This window comes from Podarcis vaucheri (genome assembly GCF_965113315.1).
Source record: "Podarcis vaucheri genome assembly, chromosome: 2".
In the NCBI taxonomy this organism is placed as follows: Eukaryota; Metazoa; Chordata; class Lepidosauria; order Squamata; family Lacertidae; genus Podarcis; species Podarcis vaucheri.
In genome coordinates this window covers 94028712-94056156 of record NC_138760.1, presented here as the reverse complement: position 1 = coordinate 94056156, position 27445 = coordinate 94028712, and the positions used below count along the sequence as shown (strand labels likewise).

At 40.7% G+C, this 27445-nt stretch overlaps 1 protein-coding gene across 6 annotated transcripts in view; it reads right to left on the bottom strand.

Annotated features, from left to right (window-relative positions):
* TMCC1 (transmembrane and coiled-coil domain family 1) overlaps positions 1–27445 on the bottom strand; it is a 112297-nt gene that overhangs the window by 23788 nt on the left and 61064 nt on the right. The window contains exon 1 of one of the 6 annotated variants that reach the window (XM_082209781.1): positions 12583–12765. The exons of 4 other annotated variants lie outside the window; for them this stretch is intronic. In XM_082209781.1, the coding sequence (XP_082065907.1) occupies positions 12583–12612 (30 nt within the window). In that variant the 5' untranslated portion in view covers positions 12613–12765. Of the gene's footprint in view, positions 1–5070; positions 5113–12582; positions 12766–27445 lie in introns of those variants that run through there. One more of the 6 variants, XM_082209782.1, reaches the window with a different exon arrangement.

Genomic DNA, 27445 nt, shown 5'->3' with positions numbered 1-27445 from the left:
CTCCTGCTCCCATCCTTTCACTTCAGTAGACAATGAGTAGACACTACCTCACCTTTAAAGTTAAGATTATTTCCTGTTATTATTGTAGGCCAGCTCAAACATGTTATGAAATTTGCAAACGAACAGTGACTAAATAAATATTAATAGGATGACAAAGTTTACGACACCAGACACACATACTCACATGTGTGGCACAAACTTCCTGCAGATTTAATAGATTCTAACTGACATCTCCACAAACAGCAAAGACTAAAAAAGGAGGGCCTACAGTGATATCCACCTAATTCTCTAGCACTTTATCACTTTACTTAATCAGTAAATATGGAAGAAGCAGAAGTATATGTGTGTGAGGTGTTAAGGGAGGTGTTAAGAGATTGTTTCCACCGCAGGTGCAGTGTTGCTGTGAGGAATGTTACTTCTGCTGCCACAAGGCCTTAACCTCAGAGCACAAACACTGGCCCCTAAGTCTAACTGCTCCACATTCACTTTGTGGTGACAAGGGGTCCCAATAAAAGCAGGGGCTCTGCATAGGGCAGAGCAACCTCTTTTCCAGGATTATAGAGAGCAATAAAGTTCCTGGCAGATCCTCAAGAGTAAAGATCCTCATCTCCCTTTTTCTAGTTCACAGAAAGGACAATTGATCTTGTTTAATAGAAGACACTCTCTACCCAAAATATAAACAAACCAAGCCAATGGAATGGTGCTTTTTCCTGCTTGAATATTCTGCAGCCATTTCTACCATGTATTTATTGTAACCAAATGCTCTGGGCTCATATTACTAGAGTGCCCGTTCCACATACGAATAAGAATGAAGAGGGAATTTCTTGGGTCAACTATCTTTTAACATGAAGCTATCAAAATGTAATGTAAACATTGTATCTACTCTCCTCTGCATACCAAACTTGAGGGATAACAGAGGTATTAATAACTTAATAAGCAGGGGCCTCTCATACTTCCACCATTTACTGAAATGCAGATGCACAGAAAACCTGGGATTTTCCACATTTGTTTCTATTCATGTTGGAATATGATGCTTGATGTGGCAGCTTATAAAAACCTAAAAAGATGGCAAGTTTATTTCTGAAGGTCACTGGCTTAATGATAAGGGCATGTGCCCATACAGGCTGCTTTTTCCAACACCAAGGATGATTCTGCAATATGTCCAGGCTTCCCATGAAATGCACATTGTACAACTGAAAAGCAAAGCAAGCATTTGCATCAAAATATGTGGCTGACCTAGGCAGCTATGTGACACATCAATTTTACTAATATTACTCCTCATAAAGAATGTGCCATTTATATTCAAGATCAACACTCACTCAGACGGGAGCTCTTACGCTTCCAAGCTTCTTAACTGCAGATGTTAAAAATGATTCAAGGATTATAAAAAGCCAAGCCAGCAAGGGAGGAGCATATCTAAGAATATTGCTTATTAATGAGCCACTGGAGTTGTAAACAGAGCAGCCAAATCAGACGCAGCAATGCTTTTCTGCAGGATCTCACCTTGCCAGGTTCACTGAAATGATTTTCACAGCACACACAGGTACAGCAGCACCACATAAACATTGCCGCATGGCCCGTCTGCAACGCCCTGCTCAGTGCTAGGTACTGCTAGGACTGTCACCCAGACCAACTACTCTGCTCCCTACATCTGTGAGACTGAAAGAGCTCTGGGCACTTGCTGTATAAACAGACCATTTGCCAAAACAAGCAGCCCTGTGTGCTCCACTATCACTGATGCAAATGAATAGTTACACTGAGCTCAAGCATGGTATATGCTTTTCCTTCAGCAGAGAACATTTAAAAAAATGCAAGCTCACCGTCACTTAAATTTAAAGCTACAGAGCACACAACTGTTATGCCCATTACAGCTCCAGGTCAATTACAATTCACTTTCCTTATATATGCTTCTCTGCCCCTGGGTGTTGGAAGTAACTTATGCTAGCTACCCAGGCCTTTGGCTCCTCCTCCCACCCCAAGTTTACAAGCTCTGCAATGCCTTGGAGCCAGGGTAAATAGGTGTATAGGACCTGGATACAAGGACAGTTAGAGGGAAAAGCTTTCGAGTGGTTTTGAGCCAGATAACAACTTTGCCGTAGGAAAAGCAAAACAGAAACACCAGAAAAACCAAAGCATAACAAACTTTATCAAGGCTGGCATTAATTAGAGTGAGGAACTACGTGGGTATATTTTTCAACTCATCAATGCAGATCTTTCAAGGGGCATCAAAGATGTTTGTTCCCAACTAATCAATGAGATCTCAGGAGAAATTCATCCGCGTAACCCAGTCAACTAATTTAATGTACCCCTGCTCCCCTGCAGTGGTAAACTGGATCTTTGCACCTGACTAAGGGCAAGAGTGGAATGCAAAATAGAGGACACTGTTGTTGGTACAAGTGGTAGAGAAGTATTGAATGCAGAAATGCAACTTAAGAGTTTTACAACTTGCTCATTGTTCCTTCATTGGAAACATCTCATCATATTGTGATATGTGATTGAGCTTTCCCAATAGAGATGCCAGATTAAGACACTGTTCCAATACTATGCATGATGTTCGGTTGTGAAATCAGTAGAATGTAGTTTTATGATTTTGTGGTTTTTTATGGAATTTATTGTTAGCCACCCTGATATCCTTGAGGGAGGACAGAATATGAATTATTTTTAAAAATAAAAAGCTAACTAAGGTAACTTGGGTAGAGACTCCAACTTTCCAGATCATCTGACATTGCCACTGTAGAAAAACCAACTTTCCATTATGAACACTGCTGCCGTAAAACAGTCTGGACATGAGCTGGATATAGATTTACCAATCTAGAGGTGGGAAGGAGATTTCCTATTGTTCTCTCTCCCCCCTACGGACCCCAGTACCACCTTCTACATTGTACATGACAGATTTTCAGGAGAACAGACAAAAAACATCTCCCCTCTGCCCCTTCCAGCAGGAGATCCAACCTTGCACCTGTGTAGTCAAGCTCCTGATATCTTTAACCTAGCAGAGACTTATCTCAAAACATTGGGAAGGAACTCAACATGCTCATTTTATAGGATAACTCATATAGTAGGCAACGGCAACTTGGAAGAAGTTCATTCCTGTTCTAATGAGATTCATTGTCTGATACACAGTGACCCACGAAGACTCTCAAAGAGATACTGTAACTGTCCACACTGCACACTGGGACAATTGAGACATCACAATAAAGCATGGTTTATCATTATGGGAGGGAGCTATAAGGAACCTAAGGCTTGCATGTGCTCCCTCACATACACACTCCTGCAAAGCTATAAAGAGGAGACTGGAAGCTTTGGCTTCCAGTTTTGATTAACTGCAGCTTGTTGTTTCATCCAAACCTGACAAACTGGTTACTCTTAGCCATGTTTTGTTGAAACAAACCAGCTCCATAACCCACAGACTACACTACAATAATTAAGGTCAACCAGTTTATCAGGTTTAGATGAAACAACAAGCTGCAGTTAATAATAATAATTAAAAAAAAAAAAAAAACTAGAGCAAAAGCTTCCAATCTCCTTCTCTTAGATAAGCTGGAAACCTGCAAGCTCAAAACTTGTTGGATGCTCATAACACCTGCAGTTAACCAAGGCTCCTTTCCAAGTCTGTTTGGAACCAAGAAGTTTAGACAAATGAGGAAGGAGCGGTGCAATGTCCTTGCCAAAACAATGCTAGCAGGATAAATTAAGTACTCTAAGATTTAAAGTTGATAGACGCTCTCAGAGCAGACATGGTGAACATTTCTATGGGTTTCTCTCCAGGGATGCATTGGGATTGGTTGAACATGACACAAGTACAACATCGTGTGTGTGTGTGTGCGTGTGTGCGTGTGTGTGGGCCAGCTAAAGAAAATACTGCATTCCAAAGTACTGGCAGAATAATTCAGAGATGGAAGAATAGATTCATCAATGAATTTGGTGAGCTGAGGATTCTTTCTCACGTACAGGACAATAAGTCAACTCAGTGCCTGTTAATGTCACATGTAGAGCTTCCTCAAGCTTGATGGGGACAGATTCTGTTGCTTATTCCTCTCAATTGGGTGTAAGGTGCAGGGGAGAGAAGAGTGTGGAAATTGTTATATTGGAACTCAAAACCTTTATCCAGCAAATTCATATATATGATTATCCAGGTACTTATAAACCACATTTATCTATAACAAAGAATACAAATATTTCAGTGGTACATGAAAGTACACTAGCAGTCTAAAAACTGATCATATTTCTATACATTGAAGAGTGCATATTAATCTCAACATAAGTTCTGGGCTGAATTGGTTTTGCCTGTTTTCAACACAGCCCCCGCTGCCAACAAACAAGAACCCCTCTTGTAAAACCTATTTCAATTGAGACCATAGCTAGATGGTGGAAGGGGGCCGGGAATAGCATGCATACCTATGGCCAACAATCTAGCCTTCAGGTCACTAAAAGAATATTTGTAAAAAAAATAAAAATCCCTCTTAGTTATTATCCTTAAATTCAGTTATTGTAGTTTGGTTTCCAATATATTAGAGAATGTTGCTCCAAATGAAAGGATTTCTCTGTATAAGCCAGTTTTCATGCAGTGCACTTGTGTGCATACATAAAAGTGTATAACTATTTGTGGAATGCATGGCCCTTCAAAAGGCAGCTTGTTATGTAACTGGGGAAAAGCACTATGAATGGAAGAAAACAGCAGTACGGGTAGGGGGAATGATATGCATGACTGTTTCTTTATATATTGTTGCAACGAACAAACACCCAGAAGAGGAGAGAAAAAGGGGATACTAAATTTCAAAATGTGAACAACACGCAGAAGTCAGCTAAAATATTTTTATAAGTTCATTTTATGCAAAACATTGATTCCCGGGGTAGCCCTCCAGATGGTGTTGGATTACATTTTTCCAGCTAGTATGGCTGAAGGCATACTGTACACACTGGCTACCTCTGATTTGTCTATAATAAAGACAAGTTAAGATCAAGGGGATGTAATTGAAGGATGAGATTATATGTAATATTCAGAATCAGACAGAAGAATATCCCTATAGAGGGTAACCATATTTTACTGCACTGGCAGATAAAACACACCTGTCTCCCAAATGCCTTCCAATGCATGTGCAGATGGGGGTTCACCCATCACTATTTGCCACTGGACCAGGCCCTCTCAGAGGTCCAGAGAGGCCCATGCAACTTCCAGCTTTTGAGGCCCCTAGCCATAATAAAAAACAACAAACGACAACACATGAAAACCATATAAGGCACCTAAAAAGCATGGAACATCATTTTTATTTAAAAAAATAAAATAATAAGAAATGTTTTATAGTCTTTTTCTTTGCAAAAACACTAATCATTGAGGAAAATTTAGCTTACATACACTGTCACAGTCTACATTAAACATTGCAACTTTTTTCTAAACTAAGAGGTCCCAAATGCGGGGGGTTTTTCTCATAGGGAAGTTGCTCCATCTCCTTAATTATTTGAGTTGCCTTTTTATTTAAGAGCAATTGTATGTTCCAGCAGCCTTGAGGGTTTTCAACGCAAAAGCAAAATCCGTTTCGCAACTCCTTTATGCTGCAAATGTCTGGCACAATGGGGACCTGCCTAAGCTAGACGGCTTTCAGGCAAAAATTTTACGATCTCTGCTACAGGTCCCTAACTGCGTCCCCAACTCCATACTTCTGTTAGAATCTGGTGTATGCCCAATCTCAACTAAAGCATGGTGGACTGCCCTAAAACACTGGCTCAGGATTTCAGTGTTTGATCTAGGGGAGAGTTTGTATCAACATTTGACCAATGAGGAGTTTGTCAGCAAATGGCAGAAAACCATGGCTAGAAAAGCCACCTCTACTGGTCTGTCACCCCCCCCCCATCTTTTTTACCTGGGTCATGAAGGCGCCCTAAAGACACTAAAGCAAAGATTATGGGATAATGCACATAGTGACTTGCGATCTCGATCACACGCAGTCTGTAGTCCATTGGCTGTAGGAGTACAATATGGGCATGTCTTTAAGTTAACACCTTACATTAGAAACTTTACAGCACCAAATTATCGAAGGTTATTCACTAAAGCCAGACTAAACGTCTTTCCTTCTGCAGTGTTGGATGGCAGGTTGAGAGGAGTTCCCTACCAGGACAGACTTTGCTCGTGTGCCCAAGACATCTATTCTATAAAACATATTTTGCTGCACTGTGCGAAATACGAGCAAGCCAGGGTTGAACTGATATTGCCCTTGCTGGTACCTTTCCTGGGAAATTCAGAGGCTCACTATGTGAGGTTCCTATTGGAAGACCAGACAAATGCTAGAAAATTAGCAGTGGCGAAGTTTTTATCGGTGGTTGCAAGACCCAATCATACCTATCTCTAACTCTGAACAAAATACTAAACTTTATCACCACAGGTGAGAGCTGAGTGCAGCGTGGGGACCAAAGGTGGACAAACTACCCCTACTCCTTCCCTAACACCCTATACACCCCAAACAAGGAGCAGATATCATGATCAGTCACATCTCTTCTTGAAATTTCATCAAGATGACAATTACATTATCTGCTTTGCTTGCCACTCTCTATGAGCAGGAGATGAACTCAACCTGCATGATACAAGTTGTTTATTAACCAAATCGGTTTCTTACAGTTCCAGGGAGAATACCAGAATCTTGAGACACCCGAAAGAACAGCAGATTTATTGCAATGAAAGCTTTTATCTAAGTCTGGTATCTTTACAATGTCACTGGTTTTTTTTGTTTTTTTTCTTTTTACTATAGACTGGCATGTATATACCTTTGGAATCTTTCATTGTGAAAAGTTCCAGGAAATACACTTCGCAGGCCAGACCTGGAAGTCTTCAGGCTTTTCTTACCTGGGACCTCTCTTTAGGCCAAACACACATTTGTGGGCATATTTCTTAATATTAGACCATATGTTTGCATGGTCTTATTGTTCATCCATGACAGATGGCCATCCAACCTCTGCTTAGAAACCTCCAATGAAGGAGAGTCCACCACCTTCCAAGGGAGTCCATTCTACAATCAAACTGATTTTACCGTCAAGCTGGAGCCCAACCCAAAATTTGGATACAGGACCATTGAATGTGTGGACTAGGTGCCATGGTTTACATGAGAAAATCATAGAATCATAGAGTTGGAATAGACCACAAGGGCCATCGAGTCCAACCCCCTGCCAAGCAGGAAAAGAACCAAGGATATTGGTGGGAGGCAAGGCTCTTCAGCTGAGATACCATGTTATCGAAAATCAAGTATTTTTTATAACCTTAATGTAATTAATCTGCTTTAAACATTTATTGCCTTCAGGGGTTCAAAAGTGTAGATAATAGAGATCTGCTTCACAGCATGCATGCTAACAACATTTTTTTTTTTTCATTTATTAGTCATAGTTCATCATATGAACTCTGAATACAAGTTAAGACATCTAGCATAATAAAAAATATACACTTGGTTAAGTACTTCTACTTCTGTCACATGTTCTGGAAACAAAGGCAACAGTTTGTGCATTTCCTTAGCCAAGAAGATCTGTCAGTAGTTTCTACAGCATGTTGAATACACACACACACACACACACACACACACACACACACACGACAAAAGCAATATTTAAACTGAACCTTAATTTCCCACAAGATTACAAGATAAAATGGGATTTATGGAGCCCCAGGTTCACCTCTGAATGGCAAATACATCTATGCCAATTTACAAAACATGCCTGTTTTGCACAACTATACATTCAATATGATCAGTTGTGGATTAATTTTTGCTTATCTTTTACAAATAAAAATTAGCATACAATATAAAAAGGTAGTAATTAGGATGAATTACTTTCAAGTAAATCATTGGCAGATTTACTTTTTCTAGCTATACAGCTAGAGTTGACAGCTATGAAACTACATAGAGAAAGAAAAGACTTCTAACATAGGAGAATTTCATTTCTGGTTCAGGGAACCCTGTCAATGGTTCAGCTGGGTTTCTTCACTCAAGTCCTCACCAGTTTACCTACAAACAGGAAGCTTGCCTCATTATCAAGTACACAGTTATACTGATTTATTCAGAATGTGAAATGCTTACTTACCATCTACATTTGCTAATCGGCTTGCAACCCAGGCTAGACCTCTTACACCTAGAGTCTTGATGCTTAAACCCTGGTATCACTTAGGTTGAAAGAGAACTTAAGAAAACAGGACTCTTGCCACAACAGAATAGTCTAGCCTACTATACTACAGAGCATGTAAACCCGCATTGGAGGCAAGGTTAATGGCAGGACTTCTGATGAGCTTCACATAAATTTATTTAAATAAGCTAATAACTGAGAGATTTTTTTTTTTAAAATTCCAACTGCTCCCCAGCACCTGAAGTCTTTAATGATACCAAACATTGGTTCAGTGCTGTTTAATTGTGTGATGTGGTTTGCCACCCTCATAGCAGTAGAGATGTCTACTAATCAGAAGGATCTCTGTTTGACCACAGAACCACTCAAACAAAGTCTGTTTCAGCACGTATACTAGCAAAAGCTAGAGAACACACTGGGTAACACATATATTTTAATCCATATTTAATTTATTCCAGTTTGGTAACCTAACATTCCTAGCCCAGTCTGCATGCATATCAGGGTTTATTGCAGACACTAGACTTTGTCCAATGAATATATGCAATAGTACTGTTCCTGCTAGAGAACTGAAACAAAGGAGATATTTTAGTGTGATGGATTGTAGGACTGGGAATTCTTGCCCCCCAATTCTATCTACTTTCTTTGCTCCATTTAAAATGGCTTATAATTGTCCCCACATTTGGGGAATGCACTCCTAGCATTCCACCTCCCCCTTGTATAGTATCCAAAATATGCATTTAAGAAGTTCAAATATGCATTAGCTCAAATTACAATGCATATAAACTTGGCCAAAGTAGATATTTAGTCAAAAGCAGCCTTGAGAAGTTGCAACTGGAACAATAGCATAGGAAAGAGGTGGATCCTTTTGTCCTCATCAGATATTTTAATGCTCAAAATAGCCCCCACCCAAGCTTCCTTTCCCCTTTAAGGGTACAAAACACACTTTACCAATCAATACACTGAATAAATCAAGCTTGCTTTACATATCTTGTTTGGCTATAGTTTAGCCTGCAGAGGGCACTCTAGATGAAGATAAAACATTGCATTTGTGAAATCTGTATTCATAGATGGATTGTGAATTTTTAGATCAATTTCTTATCTTAGATTGCCACAAACACAAATGTTAATGCACACTTATTTATATTATGAATATTTACATGATTAGAAATGTGTGGATCAAATAAATTTTACACGAATCAATTTATAGGTAATTTTAAACATGCTGGAAACATTTTAAAGATGTTCATACTTGCAGTATTAACGAAAATGATGTTTCTAGTTGTGAAAACAGTTTTTGCTCTGGAATGAAAAGGGGGGGGGAGGGAAGTGACATGATGCTAGAAAAAGCAAAAATCCATTTAAAGAAAGCCCCTAATGTACACAGCACTTGTTATTTATTTTAAGGATGTACACCACATTTCTCCACTTCCAAAATGAAAGCACTCAGATGCTTATGCAACACCAAATTTTAAAAAAAAATCTATAAAATACCAAAAGTAGCACTTAAAAACACTGCCATTCTTTATATGCAATATACATTTGGGGGGGGGGGATGCATGTCATTTCAGAACACTGTATGACCCACTTTACTAACAGCAAATATATAAATCCCTCTCCACTAACACCAAATGTAACCTAAATCTTTACATGTGTAGCATTTATGAGCTAAAGCAATAATTCAGCAAGAGAAATATGTCTATTCAGATTCCAGTTCACCCAGGGGTTTAGCTCAATCTTCATGTTGCACTGTGATTTTTGGGTGAAGTGCAGTATACAAACTGAGTAAATAATAAATAATTATAATTATAAAGCCAGGCCCTAAACAAATCCTACTGCTTGTCGCTAACCACCTCATCTGGAGAGAAGATTTGTAGATACTTGCAGCTGTAGAAATGAATAATGAATTTGGTGTTGTTAGGATAAGCAACTGTACCACTGATTTCAGGGTCAGCCCTAACATTACGTGGGATGAGGCAGCTACCTCAGGCTGTGTATGCTGGAGGGCAGGAAGCAACAGTGAGGTGCTGGAGGATGGAGCAGTGGCCTGCCTTGAGCCCCTAAGCTAGCTGCCTATCCTCAAGTGCAGTGATGGATGCTGTCCCTTCAGTACGTGAGATCCAACTGCCAGCTTGGGTGGTTTGTATCCATGAAGCAGGGCATTCGCAACAAGCAGCAAAACAATTTGACAGATATGAATATAAGAGATGAAGTATATGCCCTACATAAATTGGGCTGATGGCAAAATCAACTTCTAAAAAAATGCCAGAGTGTGTGGCCAGTATATTGTAGGGACCACGAGGGGAAAAGAGGCGCAACATGCCTGTGTGGTGGGTGCTTTCTTCACAGGTCCAGAAATTTAGACAACTGCAGTACAGTACTTTGTTTCTACACACCCAATATTGCATCACCACTACCTGGCCCTTGAGATTCCTCACAATGGAGGCTGCAAGCATTAAGAACAGGCCTTGCTCCCACAACACTGGAGTCCCACTGGATCAGACAAAGGTCCACCATTCTGCTTTACCTAGTGGCCAACCAGGTGCCTCTAGAAACCACAACAATGCACCTAAGCACAATACTTAGGAGAGGAAGTTATAGCCACTTATACAGGTGGAAATGCAACCAATATACTCAAGAACATCACTGAACCAGCTGAACTGCTTCCTGGCAGGACAGGATGAAAGAACAGGTTGTGCCACTTCCAACAGACTTGCCAATTGTAACCTGCTCACTTTATTCCACAGAACTTAGTGGGAGCCACTGAGAATCAAATTCCTGTCTGCCAGGTTTTATTTATTATTATTTATTTATTGCATTTATATCACACTTTTTCCTCCAAAAAGCTCAAAGTGGTGTACGTACTTGATCCTCCCCCCCCCCATCAATCCCCACAAGAACCCTTGTGACTGAGAGGCAGTGACTGGCATCACTTTATGATCATGCTAGAAAACAAATGTCAGAGAATCAATGATGTCTTATGAATAAATAAGAGTGTTAGGCTTTGACAAAATCCCACAGGACCACAAAATTCACTGGTCTTGGGCAAGTCACTAATAATCAGACTAATCTGTTTTGGAGATGTTTGTTGTATTACAGTTACCTTCTCCCAATTTAATCTCTTACTACCCATCTTTAATTTGCAATGATTATGCATTGTATTTTAACTACCTATCACTCATTCCACAGCAAATGAAAGGAACTTTAAATGCTCTCTATTTTCACTGTTTAAGCCCCAACAAAGCAGCTCTGTTCTGGGAACAAGAGCACAGAGAACAAATACAAATGTCATTCTCTTATTTTCATTCCTATAGATTTCTTATTTGAAACTACTCCTCTATCCCTCCCCCCATTTTTTTGCATCTCCTGATACAACTGGTAGCTGACCTTAAAGCTGCACAATGCCACAAGCCACTGAACTTTTATAACCTCTGAGCAAACAAACTGTGATTCAGCCATGCTGACAAAAAATAATCAAATAAACCAAAACTTTCTGCAAACTCAAACAACAAGGAAAGAGTAACCATAGGACAAAGGAAATAAATTCTCTCTGAGGTGGGAGGTGGGAGGATTTATTAAGTTCATTCAAATGGCTGTGTTAAGAAATATTAACAGACCTAACGTAAGCTGATTAGGAAACCAACTTTTACTATATTAAGAGCAGTGAGGACCAAACATTCCAATTTCATAATCAAAGTACCTCATTCCATATTTGCCTGCTAATACTACCAATAAATGCACGAGCTAGATAGACAGAAGAGAGGCAAACTCTGTTTTAACTAAAATATAAATGCTACTCAATGACAAACCTGTGTTTTACCCTTCTGAAATTCTAACATGTTCATGCAGATTGAATTTCAGTTTGTTGCTAAAGCAAAGACTGACCTCAAAGCCCTAAGGGGGGGAAATCACTTTGCATAACTACAAACAGCTCTAATGAGGATGAAAAGGGACAAGAACCTTTTGTATTATGATTTATTTCATAGAAAAGGGCAGCTTTATGATGCCCAATTATTCTTCCATCATAAAAAGCAAGCAAAAAAATGTGCACAAACACACCGTTTATTACTGGCACTATTTATATGACACAAATGGATCAAAAAACAACCACCATAAAACCATTTCAAGTCCATCTCATTACAGTTCCAAAACAGACCAATCAGAAATGCACAACAGAAAAGGTATGGCTAAAGTCATTCATCCAAGCCTCACACTTTCCAATCCTTCTACATGATGAATATGGTTTATGCCTGCTATATATTTCTGATATATTTCATGCTCTCGATCAGCCTGGATAACCAGGACTTTAGTGTAAGTCTACGACACAATGCACAAAAATAGCAGACAGCAGCTATTTCAAAAATGAATGGAGCATCTTTTGAAGGAATGCTTCATTGCATGTATTCAATGCCTATCTGCATGTTGAGCTTTCTCTCACTAGAACTTTAGCAAAAGCACCACTAAAGAAGGGAGGGTAACAAAACATACTGTATCAGAAGAGGATGTCGAGGTTTCCATGCTGGCTCTGAAACAAGCAAAAGAACGTGCAGTAAAGCCGAAGGCTTCTCCCTAGCTTGAACATGCTGTCCTAGAGAGTAAGGTTAAGCAGAATGTTGCTCTAGCCTTGTTAGACTGAATTCTGTCCTGCCAATGCAGTATGAATAGAATATGAAGCAGGGGCACCCTAGGCATGTTGGCAGAGCTCTGAGTGGATGTTCCAGAAAGAGAGGGCGACTCCTAACAAGCAAACTGCTCTGTGTGTCACATGAACAATCTTCAGCTGTGTCACGAAGCCCACTAAAAATATTCCCAGCCTCTGACAGAGAAAAACAAAGCTGGAGTTCCTTTTTTTTTGTAACAGAACTGAAAGCAAGGATGATTTCTTCCTTACAGATATAGGAAGAACAAAACCACATTTCTTTTTTACCCAGAGGGAAGGCAAAAAAGCTACACCACAAATTACATTTTAGCTTTCATAGTGGTGACTTGGAAACAGCTCCCCCCATCCCATATGAACATACCTGCCTCCATCAACACCCACACTTGGAGTTCTGGGTTTCTGTGTCTCCATTTTCTAAAAGATGTTAAGTGGTAATTTGGGGCAGTGGCATCAAAACTATGCAACTCTCTCCATAGGGAAACTTACTTTACTTGTCCTTTGATGGCCTCACGATAGCAGGCTACCTTATCTTCTTTTTAAGAGAGCCTTTGAACTTGCCTGAGTGATCTTTCATGATAATTTGACTGTTGCATTTATTATTAACCCTCCATACACACTGGCTGTGTTAGCACATCATGTTAAACCAGGGGTCATAGCCCTTTTGGCCCATAGGCACATCTGCAAACTGGATAAATTGTAATGGGCACCCCTGCCACCCTGCTACTAATCACATACTGAAACCCGGTCTATTGGCTAAAACAGACTGCTTCTTTCAAGCCTAATTTCATGGGTGGGAGGGGTGTGGTGGAGAAGTGGCTCTGTGGGCACAATGGAAGGCCTCTCTGGACACACATGCAGGTACCATGCTGGTAACCCCTGCAGCAAACCATAGTTAACATTTGACTAAGGTTTAGTGTGAAGGAGTAGTACATTGGGGCATGCTGCTCAAAAGTGTCTGCTTTGGCCTTACCTGGGCCACAAGGAACAAACCAGAAGGTTTTGCTTCCTTGCAAACAAACCATGAGTGGTAGCCAAAGTCTTTTTAGAGAAAACTACCTGGAGTTTAGACGACACAACATGCCAAGGTTTGCTGCTCCTGAGATGGCAATGGATTTTGTGATGTATCTACCAGGAAGCTGCACATTCATATTAACTATAATAATTCACAGGACCTCGGTTTATGAGAGCTTTTTTGCAAGGATTTTTTTTGCCTATGCAGCTAGTGACAATGAATCAAGCTTGTTAAATTCGACCACTTCAAGATCAGAGGAGCTTCCATCTCCTTCTAGAACAATATTTTTAGCCAGTGTCTATTCTTGTTAGATCAGAAAACCATGGTGAGGATTGATGAACCTGCTTCTCCATCCCATACCCAAATAAGAGTAATGCTTGCTGCCAAGTCTTCAGGAACAAATTTAAAGGCACAAGTGTTTAGTTTACTTTTTTCCCACTTTTTAAAAAAGCATTTAACACAGTTTACAAAATTTAATATGTTGCAACAGAACAGGCACAGGGAAATAAATACCAACAATCCAGAATATAAAATTAGCGCCAGCCAGATTCTTGGTACTGTTCTCTATATTCGTAGTGTTCTCTTTTGAAGATTTCTAATTTCTAATGTTTTTCACACATACCTATGTTTTCAACTCAACTGGTCATTCAATTTCATCATGATTTCACAGAATGACAAAGGATTCATCTGGAGCCCAGAAATCAGGACTACCTTATCACTGTTCAAAAAAGCAGCCATCAACAGGTTTACCACACCGATCAGTCAATCACCCATTCCCACCACTCTTCTGAGCAATACCCCTCCCCACCCTCTCACTATAACTCCTGTTTCTGTGTATCTGAAGAAGTGTGCATGCACACGAAAGCTCATACCAGTAACAAACTTACCGTATTTTTCGCTCTATAACACGCACCCGACCATAACACGCATGTAGTTTTTAGAGGAGGAAAATCCGTAGGCATGCCACCCGTTGGCGTTCCCTCCATAACACGCACAGACATTTCCCCTTACTTTTTAGGAGGAAAAAAGTGAGTGTTATGGTGCAAAAAATACGGTAGTTGGTCTCTAAGGTGCTACTGGAAGGAATTTTTTTATTTTATTTCAACTACAACAGACCAACATGGCTACCTACCTGTAACTAAAAAAGATGACTTTTTAAAAAGACCACTGAATTTAGAAGAGATGTTTTGAATTCAAGTACAGTAACACATATCATGCAAGCACTCATTCAGTGCAGCTGCTAAATTTTGAACTCTAATACTGAAACAATGTTAGAAACATCCACACTCAAACAAATCAGGAAAGCACCTTAAAAACAGCCTTCTCAAGTTAAAGAAGGGTTCCTTCAGTTGTGTGAAGCAGAACTAATTCTACATCAGCAGATGGAGCTCTAGTCTAAGGGTGGGATTCAATGCTGCACTAAGGAGCTCATTCAGGCATTGCAAGCATTTCTGCTTGCCAGATGGAACAATCTCCCCCCCTCCTCACACTGTGCTGTTCTGAGGTTTCTCCCAACCTTCTCAAACAGATTTCAGGAGGGGCAGGAAGACTCCTGTTAGAGGACTCACTGTGCTGGCTTCTCCTAGTGCAACAACTTAGTTGCATTCAACCCCCACTATTCGCTGCCTCCACCTATGTAATTGCTCCTTTGCGTAATTGTTAAATCTCAGTGTAATTTATTGTCCCTTTTGTTAATGTAATGTGCACATATATGGCTCAATACCCAGTAACAATACTAATGGGAATAAAAGGCACACATCATTTCAGAATTTGCATAAGAGGCCTTACTAAAAGGCTCTAAGGCTCCCAAAAGAAATAAGATTAATCATGCAAGAAGCCTTTAAAATAGGTGTGGCTTAATAAAAATAATATTTTCAACAAGCAATAAGCAAGGTGTACAAGTTCTATACTATCATGCTTATTCTTGTTCTGCAGCTAAAAAATACTTTGTCTATTACAGATCAAATACAACCCAGGAACACATGATCCAACCAAAGTAAAACTTTCAGTTCCCTGTTCACAGAGTTAAAGCACATACAAGTCTCCCATTAAAATCAATCAAATCTAAAAATGTTCAGCCAACTGTAATACATCCAATGCACTTATGACAATGTAAACATAGAAACAAAGAACATAGAATTGTAGAAAAGACTCTGAGTATCATCTAGTCCAACCCCCTGCAATGCAGGAATATGCAGTCATCCCATACAGCAGGCATGTTCAAAGTCTGTTTTGGGGGCCTAATGTAGCTCCCATGGCAGTATATGTCCTGGGATAAAATTCTAAAAAAAACAACTCAGCAACTTCAATCCTAAAAAAAAGCTCAACAGCTTTGGTCGGCCCTCTTCATGTTCACTTCATCAAATCTGGCCCTCTTTGAAAAAGGTGTGGGCACCCCTGCAATACAGGGATCGAACCAGCAAACGTGGGCATTATCAGCATCACACTCTAAACAATTGAGCTATTCAGGCTCTTCATCACAGACTGAGTTTGACGGGGGGGGGAACCCTTAAAATTAGTTCAAATGACTAGCTAAATACTGGCCACACATTTTAAAAATAATTTATTGGAATTAATCCTGCAATAGGTTAGATACATATTATACACTGGTTTTATTTATGACAACTAGTTTGCCAGAACACACAATTTAAATTTGGTATGAACAGGTAGACAAATTCTAGCCATCTGTATTAACCAAATCATTACTGGAGACTCTGTTTTTGCAGCAGTGTGACAAAATACAAAATACACTTTAACACAATTCAGCCTTCAACTTCTGGCTTTGCCTCCATGTTAAGGAAGAAGATATGAAATAATAAACTAAAGTGTATTTCAACCAATAAGCTACCCTACACTGGATGCCTTCCAGGACAGATTGACAGAGTTCACACCAAGCATGAACCCAGACACCTATTCCCTTCAAAATTAATCACTGCACCCCTCTTCACAATAATTTTATTTTAAGTCTTTTAAAGCTGATTGCTTATGAAGATCCTATCACAACTTTAACTAATACTCTGTATCTGACTATCACATCATTTTCACTACCAAAAGGTACTGAGGAAGCAGGAACCCTTTCTCAAAAAGCCTTGTCTCCAAACTAAGGTATCAGATACAAGCCTCCTCAAGTTACTATACCATTAGTTAAAAAATTCCATCTGGTTAATTAGGGCTGTTAGACTGGAGGGATGGAACAGCTTGCAGCAGAGCTGCACAGAGCTACAGTAAAAGTTTTTGCACCAGAGCACATACTAAATAATTTGTGGTGAATTTTGAGCCGTTTGTAAAGTCATCATTCCTGCTCTTCGATAAAAAACATATATTCTATAGGGAACTTCCTTTCTGCTGTTCTAGAGAGTGAGTTGGGAACAATGTATGTTAACTTATGGACAATAGTTTTTTTTCTGCTGGCACATACATTATTTTCTTGCTTTCACCAACAGTGTATAGCAGTTAGTGGGGAGGGACTAAACATCCCCATTCACCTGTGCTGTCCACAGCCTCTCAAATAAATTAAGCAGGCATTTATTTAACAGAAGTAGTAAGAAATCTTGCACTGACAGTAAGTGATGGCTGGAGTAGAACTTACATGATTATTCAAATATTAATTAAGAAACGTAAGCAGAAACTTATGAAATATATATATCAATAAGGATGAATAGTTCACGTAAGGCAGAATTTGGAAAACAAGATGTCATTTGAAACACATTTGCCAAGATATTCATTTGCAGCTAGAGCTTTCTGGCCAAATGTTAAGCTAACTTTATTCCCAAGTGCAGCACAACCCCCAAGGGAAAGATGAATTGAAACAAACAGCAGGGTATGAAACAGTAAGAGAGGTAGAAATAATACACATTAGAAAGGCCAAACTTGACACATTTAAAAAAAGTTATTAGAATTTGTAGTTTCTAGTGACAGCTTTATTAAAATATATATTCATGCAGCTGCAGCAGACCCACTTCCACATTCCATTTATGAGGTATATGACTAATGTTGCCAACTTTTCAGGCAAAGCTCCTGTATCTTTAACAATTGCCTCACATACAAAAATACTGGAAGAGAAATTGTCCCACAGAGAAAAGTGATGCAATCCTTAGCGGGCGAGGCTTGGGACTACAGTCTGAAGCTGAGCTTTCCTGCTACATTCTGCATATTGGATCTCTTTTAAAAAGGCATAGGAGCCAAAACTGTAATTTGGGCTAGCATATTGGAGACTCTGCTTGAGTGCCTGAGCTCTGGAATGAGCTCACTTTGCAATTTAGCATTTATTAACTGGACTTTTATTCTCATGGACAACAGAGGCAACAAATGCAAATGAACTGGCTGCCCAGTTCTTCAACTGCCCAAATTTTGCTGAGACAACCACAAATTTAAAACTCCTTTCTCAGGGAAACACTCCCCCCCCCCCCGAGTCTCCAACAGTCCTCATTTGCCTATGATAGCTACTGCTGAAGCCCAGAGTAGAAACACAAAGAGGTTTCCTACTAGAGTTGTATTCTTGATATTATTTATTTACATCACTTTATTATATAGGATTACAGGTGGGGCTGTAAACTTAGTGACAGGGCACATGCTTTGCATACAGAAAGCCTTGGGTTTAATCCAGAGCAGGTAAGGCTCACATCTTACGCCCTCCCCCTCCAGTGTGGCTGCAGATGAGTTTGGAAGCTTTTACTTCCACTTCAGATGAACCACACAGCTTGCTGTGTCACCTGAACCCAAACTGCAATTAAGACTAACTGGTAAGTGGAAAACTAATCAACCATAATTTACAAAGCTGATTTGTTTCCACTAATCAGTTTAAAACTAACAACAATTTAGAGTTTGGACAACACACTACATTGTGGTTAATCTAAACAGGAGGTCTAAACTTCCAATCTCCGTTTTATGGTTGTGCTGGAGGCAGAGAGGGCCATTATATCTTATACATACATAATTTTATTAATTTCCTACCTTTCCACAGTTCAAACATGCTCAAGGTAGATTACAACATGAAAAAATATGTAATAACGTAACAAAATTAGTCATAAACAATAAACAAAACATTAAAAATACACAACCAAACTGAAAAAAATTCCACATAAATCACAATAATATATATAATAAAGATCAAAAAAAGAGCATTAACAACACCAACACCCCCCACAGCCAAAATCCCCCAAACAACACCCCAGCCCAAGAGTCAATTCAGCAGCCTCAGCTACATATTTGTAGCTGGAGTCAGTTAGGGCCCCATGCCCCCAGGTGAGGTGGAAAAGGCCTACAAGGCAGGGAACAAGTTTTCCAGGACTCACAGGCAAGTTATCTTATCCTTGTGACACTAAACCATGACTTAGTGCTACATGCAGGCTTGTGTGCCATCTGGAGCCAGCTGCTTGCCTGCACTTTTAGTTTCCATTTTCAGCTTGTGGCCCATTTGAATCTAGACCAGGCTTCCTCAAACTTGGCCCTCCAGATGTTTTTGGCCTACAACTCCCATGATCCCTAGCTAGCAGGATGATAGGAACTGTAGTCTCAAAACATCTGGAGGGCCAAGTTTGAGGAAGCCTGATCTAGACTGTGTTGCCTACATCACACCAGATGGTTGAGCTGCCCCACTCACTCACCCACCCATGCATAGTCCTCATGTTTAAATATGTTTGCTCATCTTCGCTGTCTCATCAGCAAAGCATAGGAGGGTATGTCCATGTAGGGTTTGTGGAGAACATCTATAAATAATATGGTTTCTAGTTTGGAATTCCAGTGGATTTGGATTATTATTATTATTAATATTTGGTCTTTATATAGTTGTGACCTGACAGAGGGTAAAGGAAGAAGTGGTAGGAATCAGGCAAAGATGGCACAGCAAAGAGCCCTAGCTCTTAAGTAAGGCATAAAAGAAGATTGAAGGGGAAGGGGGAAGGAAAACACCTGGCATTTTTAAATAAGACAGCTCCAACTCACCTCTCTTTTTTCAGGGTTGGTCTGCATGGCTTTTAAATACAGCCTCCTTCTGTTCCTCCAGTCCTCTTCTTGGCATAATTATGCCTGTATCTACATTGCTGTATTAAAATTCCCAGCCAATGTTTCATAGCACATCCTTGTTCTGCACTACAGAAGTAGCTGAATTGTTCAAGAAGAACATATAGCTACAGTGATCAGTCTCTAGAGCAAGGTTGCCAGACATCCCTAGTCCTGAAGGATTTGACTCTCTTGTCACTCTCTCACTGTTACATATATCACCACTCTGAAAATCATAAAAGCTTTAGCCGTTGCTTTTGTTGAAAAAAGACAGAAAGAAAAACGATACAAATATATGTACCGGGGCTGTGTGCTATCCATTTCAAATTCTGAGCTTAAGAACCTTTAATTTGGAACTCCTCTTTTCAGCAACTGTTTTTGTTTTGTTCCTTTGTTTGGATTGTTTTTAATATAAATAGATCAAGGATGGTGGGATTAATGGGAAGGTGGTTTTAAGTGGGGCAGAAGATGAACGGAAACTAAGGCAGGGAGTGGAGAGAAACAAACAGCTGAACAGGATATGGAAGACTTGATTTATTGGTTAGTGAAAATCACGCCTTGTCTTCCTTTCCCTCTAACTTCTTACTTGTCAAGATATAACATTAGCAGACCTCCAATATTTTCTCCACAATCAAAGTCTAGATACATTTTGGAAAAACTCTTAGGATGCCAAATTATGTGCTGAATATGAGATTCTGAAGAGCGGAGTCACAATCTCACACTTGCCAAGTTACATATATGGCCCTCTAAATTTTGGCTGTGATTTATAGAAGAAAAGTCTTTTTGAGTTTACTTATCTTTTACAGTATTAGTATTCCACCAAAAGAAACGTCATTAGAAGTTAAGAAATCAACTGCTTCTGAAAGACCTGCCCTTCAAAGACAGAGCTTCACTGGCCAATTCAACTTAACAAATGAAAGCAGGGGCTCTTTACAAGCCACCAAAATATAAATCAACTTGTCTCCTTAGGATATACAAGAGTAAACCTATCACTTACTGAAAAGGAAAAGCAAGGGAGAGAGCTCTTAAGTGTAATTAGGCATAAAACATGTTTAAGAACTCAAGCCAGCAGCCTAAGCAGTAGCAATCTAGGTCCATGGAGGCTTTGAAAGAAGCAGAATGGCATCTCCCAAGAGGTGGATTATGCATAAAAGGAGAACAGCAGTTTGAACATACACAAGTTGTTTCAGGCAATTAGACAGCAGATTGGAAAGGAGTGATATGTGATATTGGCAGAGTTGCAGTGAATATGAGTGAATGACGATACTTCATGGGTGCAAAGGGCACACCTGTGCTGCAATCTCATTAAGAACTATCTTGTTCTGTTCTCAAAGCAGCCCAAAGCTAACGTGGAGCAGGATGAGCTTGTTAGAGGTTTGAGTCAGCTTCTAGCTGTTTGACATCCATCTGTCTTGGGAGACAATGGAGCAGTGCACCTTTGGGGGTGAAGTCATAAGGGTACCAAGTAGGCAAATGTGGTGCAGTTGTCAGAGAGCTGGACTAGAATGAGGGAGACTCAGGTTGAAAATCTCACTCCACCATAAAGTTCACTGGGTGACCTTGCACAACATTCTCTCACAGCCTAACCTGCTCCACAGGGTTGATTTGAGGATAAGATTGGGGAGAACTACAGTATTTTTCGCCCCATAGGACACACCTAGTTTTTTTGGGGGGAAATAAAGGGGAAAAAATTATTTCCCCCCAGGTGTGCTGCGCTAATTCCGAAGCTTGGGGCGTGCGGAGCTCAGCGCGCCCCAAGCTTCTGGGTGCAGGCAAGCTCTCCGCTAGCCCTGGGAGAGCTGGGTCTCCCATGGCTAGCGGATAGCTTCCTGAAGCCTGGAGAGCGAGAGGGGTCGGTGCGCACCGACCCCCCTCGCTCTCCAGGCTTCAGCGAAAGCCTGCATTCACCCCATAGGATGCACACACATTTCCCCTTCATTTTTGGAGGGGGGAAAGTGCGCCCTATAGGGCGAAAAATACAGTATATATGCTACCTTGAAGGAAAAGTGAGATATAAATGTGTATGCCTACTGGATTCCAGCTTCCAAGCAGATGGGAAGCTCTCATTTATAGTTCATGTGGTCACTCTACTAGAGGCAGCTGTAATCCTGTTGAGGCTTTCTCTATGGAAATGGCTTGGAGGTTACTTTCATTGGTTCTGCTCAAACAGTGGCTTGTGTGTAGGAGCACACGTTTGTACTTGCAGTGGGTGCGAAGACTGGTGCAACAAGAAAGTCAATTTAAATTGTGAGGGCAAAGGGAGAAAACACTTATTTGAAGCTATGCCTTTACAATAATATATCTTTCCGATTTCTGTTGTAAAATTTACCTCAGACATATGCCAAAAGACACTAACCCACTTGAAGGATGAACAACTAATGAAAGCAACAAAAGATGATTGTGCATAGGCAATTTCTTGTTTTTAAAATAGTGTTTTAAATTTCCAATGTTATAACAGAAGAAATAATCAGTACAGTGGAACCTTGGGTTGCAAATGTGATCCGTGCGAGAGGCATGTTCACAACCCGCAGTGTCACGTCTATGCGGGTCGCGATTTAGTGCTTCTGCGCCGAAACCTGGAAGTAACCCATTCCGGTACTTCCAGGTTCGGCGCGGTGCGCAACCCGAAAACGCGTAACTTGAAGCATCAGTAACCCAAGGTACCACTGTATCTTGCTTAAAATGAGTTCTCAAAGGCAAGTACAAAGAAATCTTTGCATACAGATTATCTCAGGTGCAGCTTGTAACTGAATTTTCAACTGCAGAAAGACATTCTTTACCAAGCCTTCCAGTCAAAACAAAGTGGGTATTTGGTTTCCACAGTGCTCAACATCCCTGTTCTACACACCAATGCAACTAATAATGTAGTTGACATATACAGTACTGGACATTCATATCATGTCACTCAACCAAGGTTTTAAAGGTAAAGGTAAAGGTACCCCTGCCCGAACGGGCCAGTCTTGACAGACTCTGGGGTTTGTGCGCCCATCTCACATCTATTGGCCGGGGGCCAGCGCTGTCCGAAGACACTTCCGGGTCACGTGGCCAGCGTGACAACGCTGCTCTGGCGAGCCAGAGCCGCACACGGAACGCCGTTTACCTTCCCGCTGGTAAGCGGTACCTATTTATCTACTTGCCCCCGGGGGTGCTTTCGAACTGCTAGGTTGGCAGGCGCTGGGACCGAGCAGCGGGAGCGCACCCCGCCGCGGGGATTCGAACCGCCGACCTTTCGATCGGCAAGCCCTAGGCGCTGAGGCTTTAACCCACAGCGCCACCCGCGTCCCCAACCAAGGTTTTACACTAAGATTAATGGCAAAAATATTCAACTGAGGCCAATGGATCTGCCTTTTAGTAGTGACAATTAGGACTTTACAGTGGTACCTCAGGTTAAGTACTTAATTCGTTCCGGAGGTCCGTACTTAACCTGAAACTGTTCTTAACCTGAAGCACCACTTTAGCTAATGGGGCCTCCTGCTGCTGCCGCGCCACCGGAGCACTTTTTCTGTTCTCATCCTGAAGCAAAGTTCTTAACCTGAAGCACTATTTCTGGGTTAGCGGAGTCTGTAACCTGAAGCGTATGTAACCTGAAGCGTATGTAACCCGAGGCACCACTGTACTAAATTTCCAAAATAATTACTACCCATTATATATAAACAACATTTCTTCCAGCTTATAATTGAATTGCAGGGATCTTGTATTTTCCCAGCCCTGGGGTTTTGTTCCTAGGAAGAAGTGACTTTCTCCAAGCTGCATATCCTTTGCTTCTGCAATGCTGTGCGGGCATGTTACATTGGCACTTGTCATTAATGACATCACAGCAATACCCAGGGAATAACAGCCACCTCTCCCTCCAGAAAGCTTACATCATTTTATGAACTTTTTGAAAAGTTTACATACTTGTTGGCTATGAATTGCTACACTGGGTTAACACAGCACTTCCCAGAGTTAGTTTAAAACAAAGCTTCATCTCTCTCTTTCTCGCTATGTCATCATTTCAAAAATACTTAGAGGAGTAAAAATTTTTTTGAAATGTTAAGAATGTAGGAGCAGCAGCCCAAAGGCCCAACGTCCAGTTCTCACAGAGTCCAGATAAATGCCTGTGGTAAGTCTCAAAGCAGGAACTGAGAGCACCAGCACTCTCCCCATTTGTGATTCTCAGCACATGAGAGGCACACTTCCTCCAACAATGGAGGTAAAACAGGCATCATGGCTAGTAGCTATTGATAACCTTCTCCTCCATGGAATTGTTGAATCCTCTTATAAAGCCAACCAAGTTGGTGTCTGTGCATTCATTCTATTTCATATAAAAATATTGGTCTTCCCACATTATGAGGGAATGTGGTGCTGTGTTAATCAGAGCTAAAATACACCACAAAGGATATAAGACCAACTTGGGGCCCACATCTATTTATTGTGGAGGAATGTGTATTATGTAGGGGACAGTTTATCTACTATGTGGTCTTCTGAAGGCCCATGTCCAAAACCGATTCCCATTTTGGAGGGCTGTTCCAGTTTGCAATGAGACTTTTGCCATTTGCCCTACCAACACTATTAGTGCCCCTCTGTGCACAGCCATGGAATTATCTTAAGTCTGTTGAAGCTCCTTCACACTTTAAACAGTTATGTCTGCTGCAGGAAATACCACCTCTGATACAGCAGGACAAACAGAAGAAGCCAGACATTCTCTCTCAGCCTAATCTACCTAACAGTTGTTGTGAGGGTAAAAGAGTGAGGGTCCATGCACTCGCTTGGAAGTTCTTGGAGAATAGGCAGGAAATAAACATGATAAATGAAATGTACTGGAATGTGTACCTACCATTCATAATCTACACATCTGATGTAGAAAAGGCTGGTGTAGTTAAGACAAATGCTACTGTTGTATGAAATGGCCCTTAGGCTCTCAGTATTGGTAGGCACATTTGCTCATCTATGCCCATCACTATAAGCTCTCACTAAAGCTACTTGCAAAAGTTGTACTACTGAACCTGTATTGTGCTGTTAGTCTACCACTACAGCACACAAGGAAAACAGTAATTTGAAGAGGCTATGAAAGCAGCTGTGATTGCAGCACCCTATGTTTAATGCATGATTTCTGTCTGTGCATATTTTGTTTTCTTGTGATATAATTTGTTCCTCTCTTCCATTTGGAAGGGCTTTAAGAGATAGCTTGAGGCTACACCACTTCTTAGAGATGTCATAAGCAATTATTTATATCTAATACTCAGCCACAAAAGTGTAATCAAGTCTCAATAAAGATGCATTACTGGCACACTATGTGTGATCCCTGTGCATGAGAATGTTTAGAGTGTATTTTTAGCAGAACTATGGTTAACTCTGCATAATACCACATTTTCTCATTCGATTAAATGGTATTATGAAATGAAGACATGCATGAGAATCCATCAATCCTCTTGGACTTTCAGGGTAAAGAAGACCTGAAGCTCAAATAATTTCCAAGGGGTGGTTGTGTTTGTCTGTTGCAATAAAACTAAGAGTCCGGTGGCATCGGACGAAGTGGACTATAGTCCAGGAAAACTTACATCATAATAAATCTTAAGCCTTTAATATGCAACAAGGTTCATTCTGTTCAAATGTATTTCCCAGTTTAAGTCTTCACTTTTTTTTGCGGGGGAGGGGGGTTGAACTCCGCATGATATCTCCTGGGGAGCAACTTAAAAGCCTCAGATGTTGTAAACTTTCCCTACATTAGGGCTGACATGCATCCAGATTTTCCCAGACATCACCAAGATTTCAAAGGCAGAATTGACATTGGGGGGGGGGTTCCCGAAATGTGACGCTTTGCCCTGGATCTTAGGCAAGTCAATAGAAAAATTCCGGTCAACAATTTTTGGGGTGTCCTGGTTTTTACTTTTTGAAATATGGCAACCCTACCTTACAGGGGAGTTTCTCCAGCTTTTTGCTTATTTTGCTTGCCTTCTCTTCCAGCTCTACAATATCCTTTTTAGGTGCGGCAACAAGAACTGTATACAGCATTCCTAGTGTAGTAACAACCATATTATTTTTTAAAAGGTATTATTATATTCAATGTTTTATTTGCAATCCCTTTCCTAATTACCCCTAACATGGAATTTGCCTTTTTCACAGCTGCTGCACTTGATGGAATATAACTCTCAAGCTGAAAAGGCTTTCCACCTTTTCATACCTGTCCTACTCAATTTATGTGCCATCTGAACGCAAGGATTTTGGCCCCCACCTCATCTAGAGAATTATTGTTGATTTTTATGTTATTATGTTTCAAGGAGTTTTGAATTTTTGGGGAAACAGTTTTTAAAGGCTATATTTTGTTTCAAAGTACCAGAAATTCATTCCTTTTGAATATAATTCCTTTTGTACCATGGTGGTTAATACAGATTGCAAAAGTGCTTGTACATAGTTAAGTCTTCAGATATGTTTGAAGGGTGGTGGGAGCTACTGCTACTAAATTATGGAGTGCAAATTAGTACACAGTATCTATTCTGGTTATTTCTTTTACACATTAAGTTGCTTAAAAGGAAACATTCTAAAACTAAAACCAGTCATAGTTTCAAAGAATAAACTGGCTGCATGCTACAAAGTATCTGTGCTGAGTATCAGAAGAAATAGGCTTTGCTTGGAAAGTAAGACAATTTTCAAAAAGCAATCCAGAAAAATAAAATATAGTAACCTAAAATTGTGCACACTGCAAATTATGCCAAGCAAGCCACATACAGCATGGATATATGTAATTACCATATTTTTCGCACCATAGGACACAGTTTTTCCGTAAGGGGAAAAGTCTGTGCGTCCTATGGAGCGAATGCAGGGGGCGAGGCAGGCAGGAAAAGCCTCCAAGAGCCACACACAAGCTTCGTGCGGCTCTTGCGGGCTTTTCCCCAGGAGGGAGAAGGGAATGACACGGCCAGTCAGTCCCTTCTCCCTCCTCTAGAGAAGCCTTGCGCAATCTCTCCAGCCGCGGGAGGCTGCGCAAGGCTAAAGCCAGGGCAGCGAGTGCGATCCATCCTGCTCGCTGCCCGGGCTTCCTCTTTAGCCTTGCGCGCCTCTCCAGCCGCGGGAGGCTGCGCAAGGCTAAAGAAGCCAACTTTTTAAAAATCTCTCTATCTCTACCTCTTTTTCTTTTTTCGTCCTTTCTCCACCCCCTTCTTCTCCTCTGGATCAGTGTTTTTATCTAGATTAACGTTTTAGTTTGGAGGGGGGTATTATAAAAAAGGAAACTTTGCAGCTTTTATTTTAGGATACAATAAAAACAGATTAAACAAAACACAAAAGAAGGAAATAGCATAGAAGAAGAAGAAGAGAAAAGGGAGGACATAAAGCCATTTACCAGAGGTAGATCTTAACCGTTGCCTCACCTGGGAGCTTCTCTGGGCAGGAATTCCCTCAGCTTAAGTGGGGTGGGGGAAGAGTGGCAGGTAGGGGGGTACCTACCTAGACACTGAAACCCAGGCTTCCCCCGCAGCCCCGAGAAGCTCTGGGAGAAGTGCTCTTTGGGGCTGGGGGGGGTAATAATATTTTTTTCCTTGATTTCCCCCTCTAAAAACTAGGTGCGTCCTGTGGTCCGGTGCGTCCAATAGAGCGAAAAATACGGTACATTCTAAACTGCAATCTTTCCAAACACCTAATAAAAGTACCATCCGTGTATTTTCAGAATATGAGGTTGTGAAGAAAAAGCCTGGTATCTG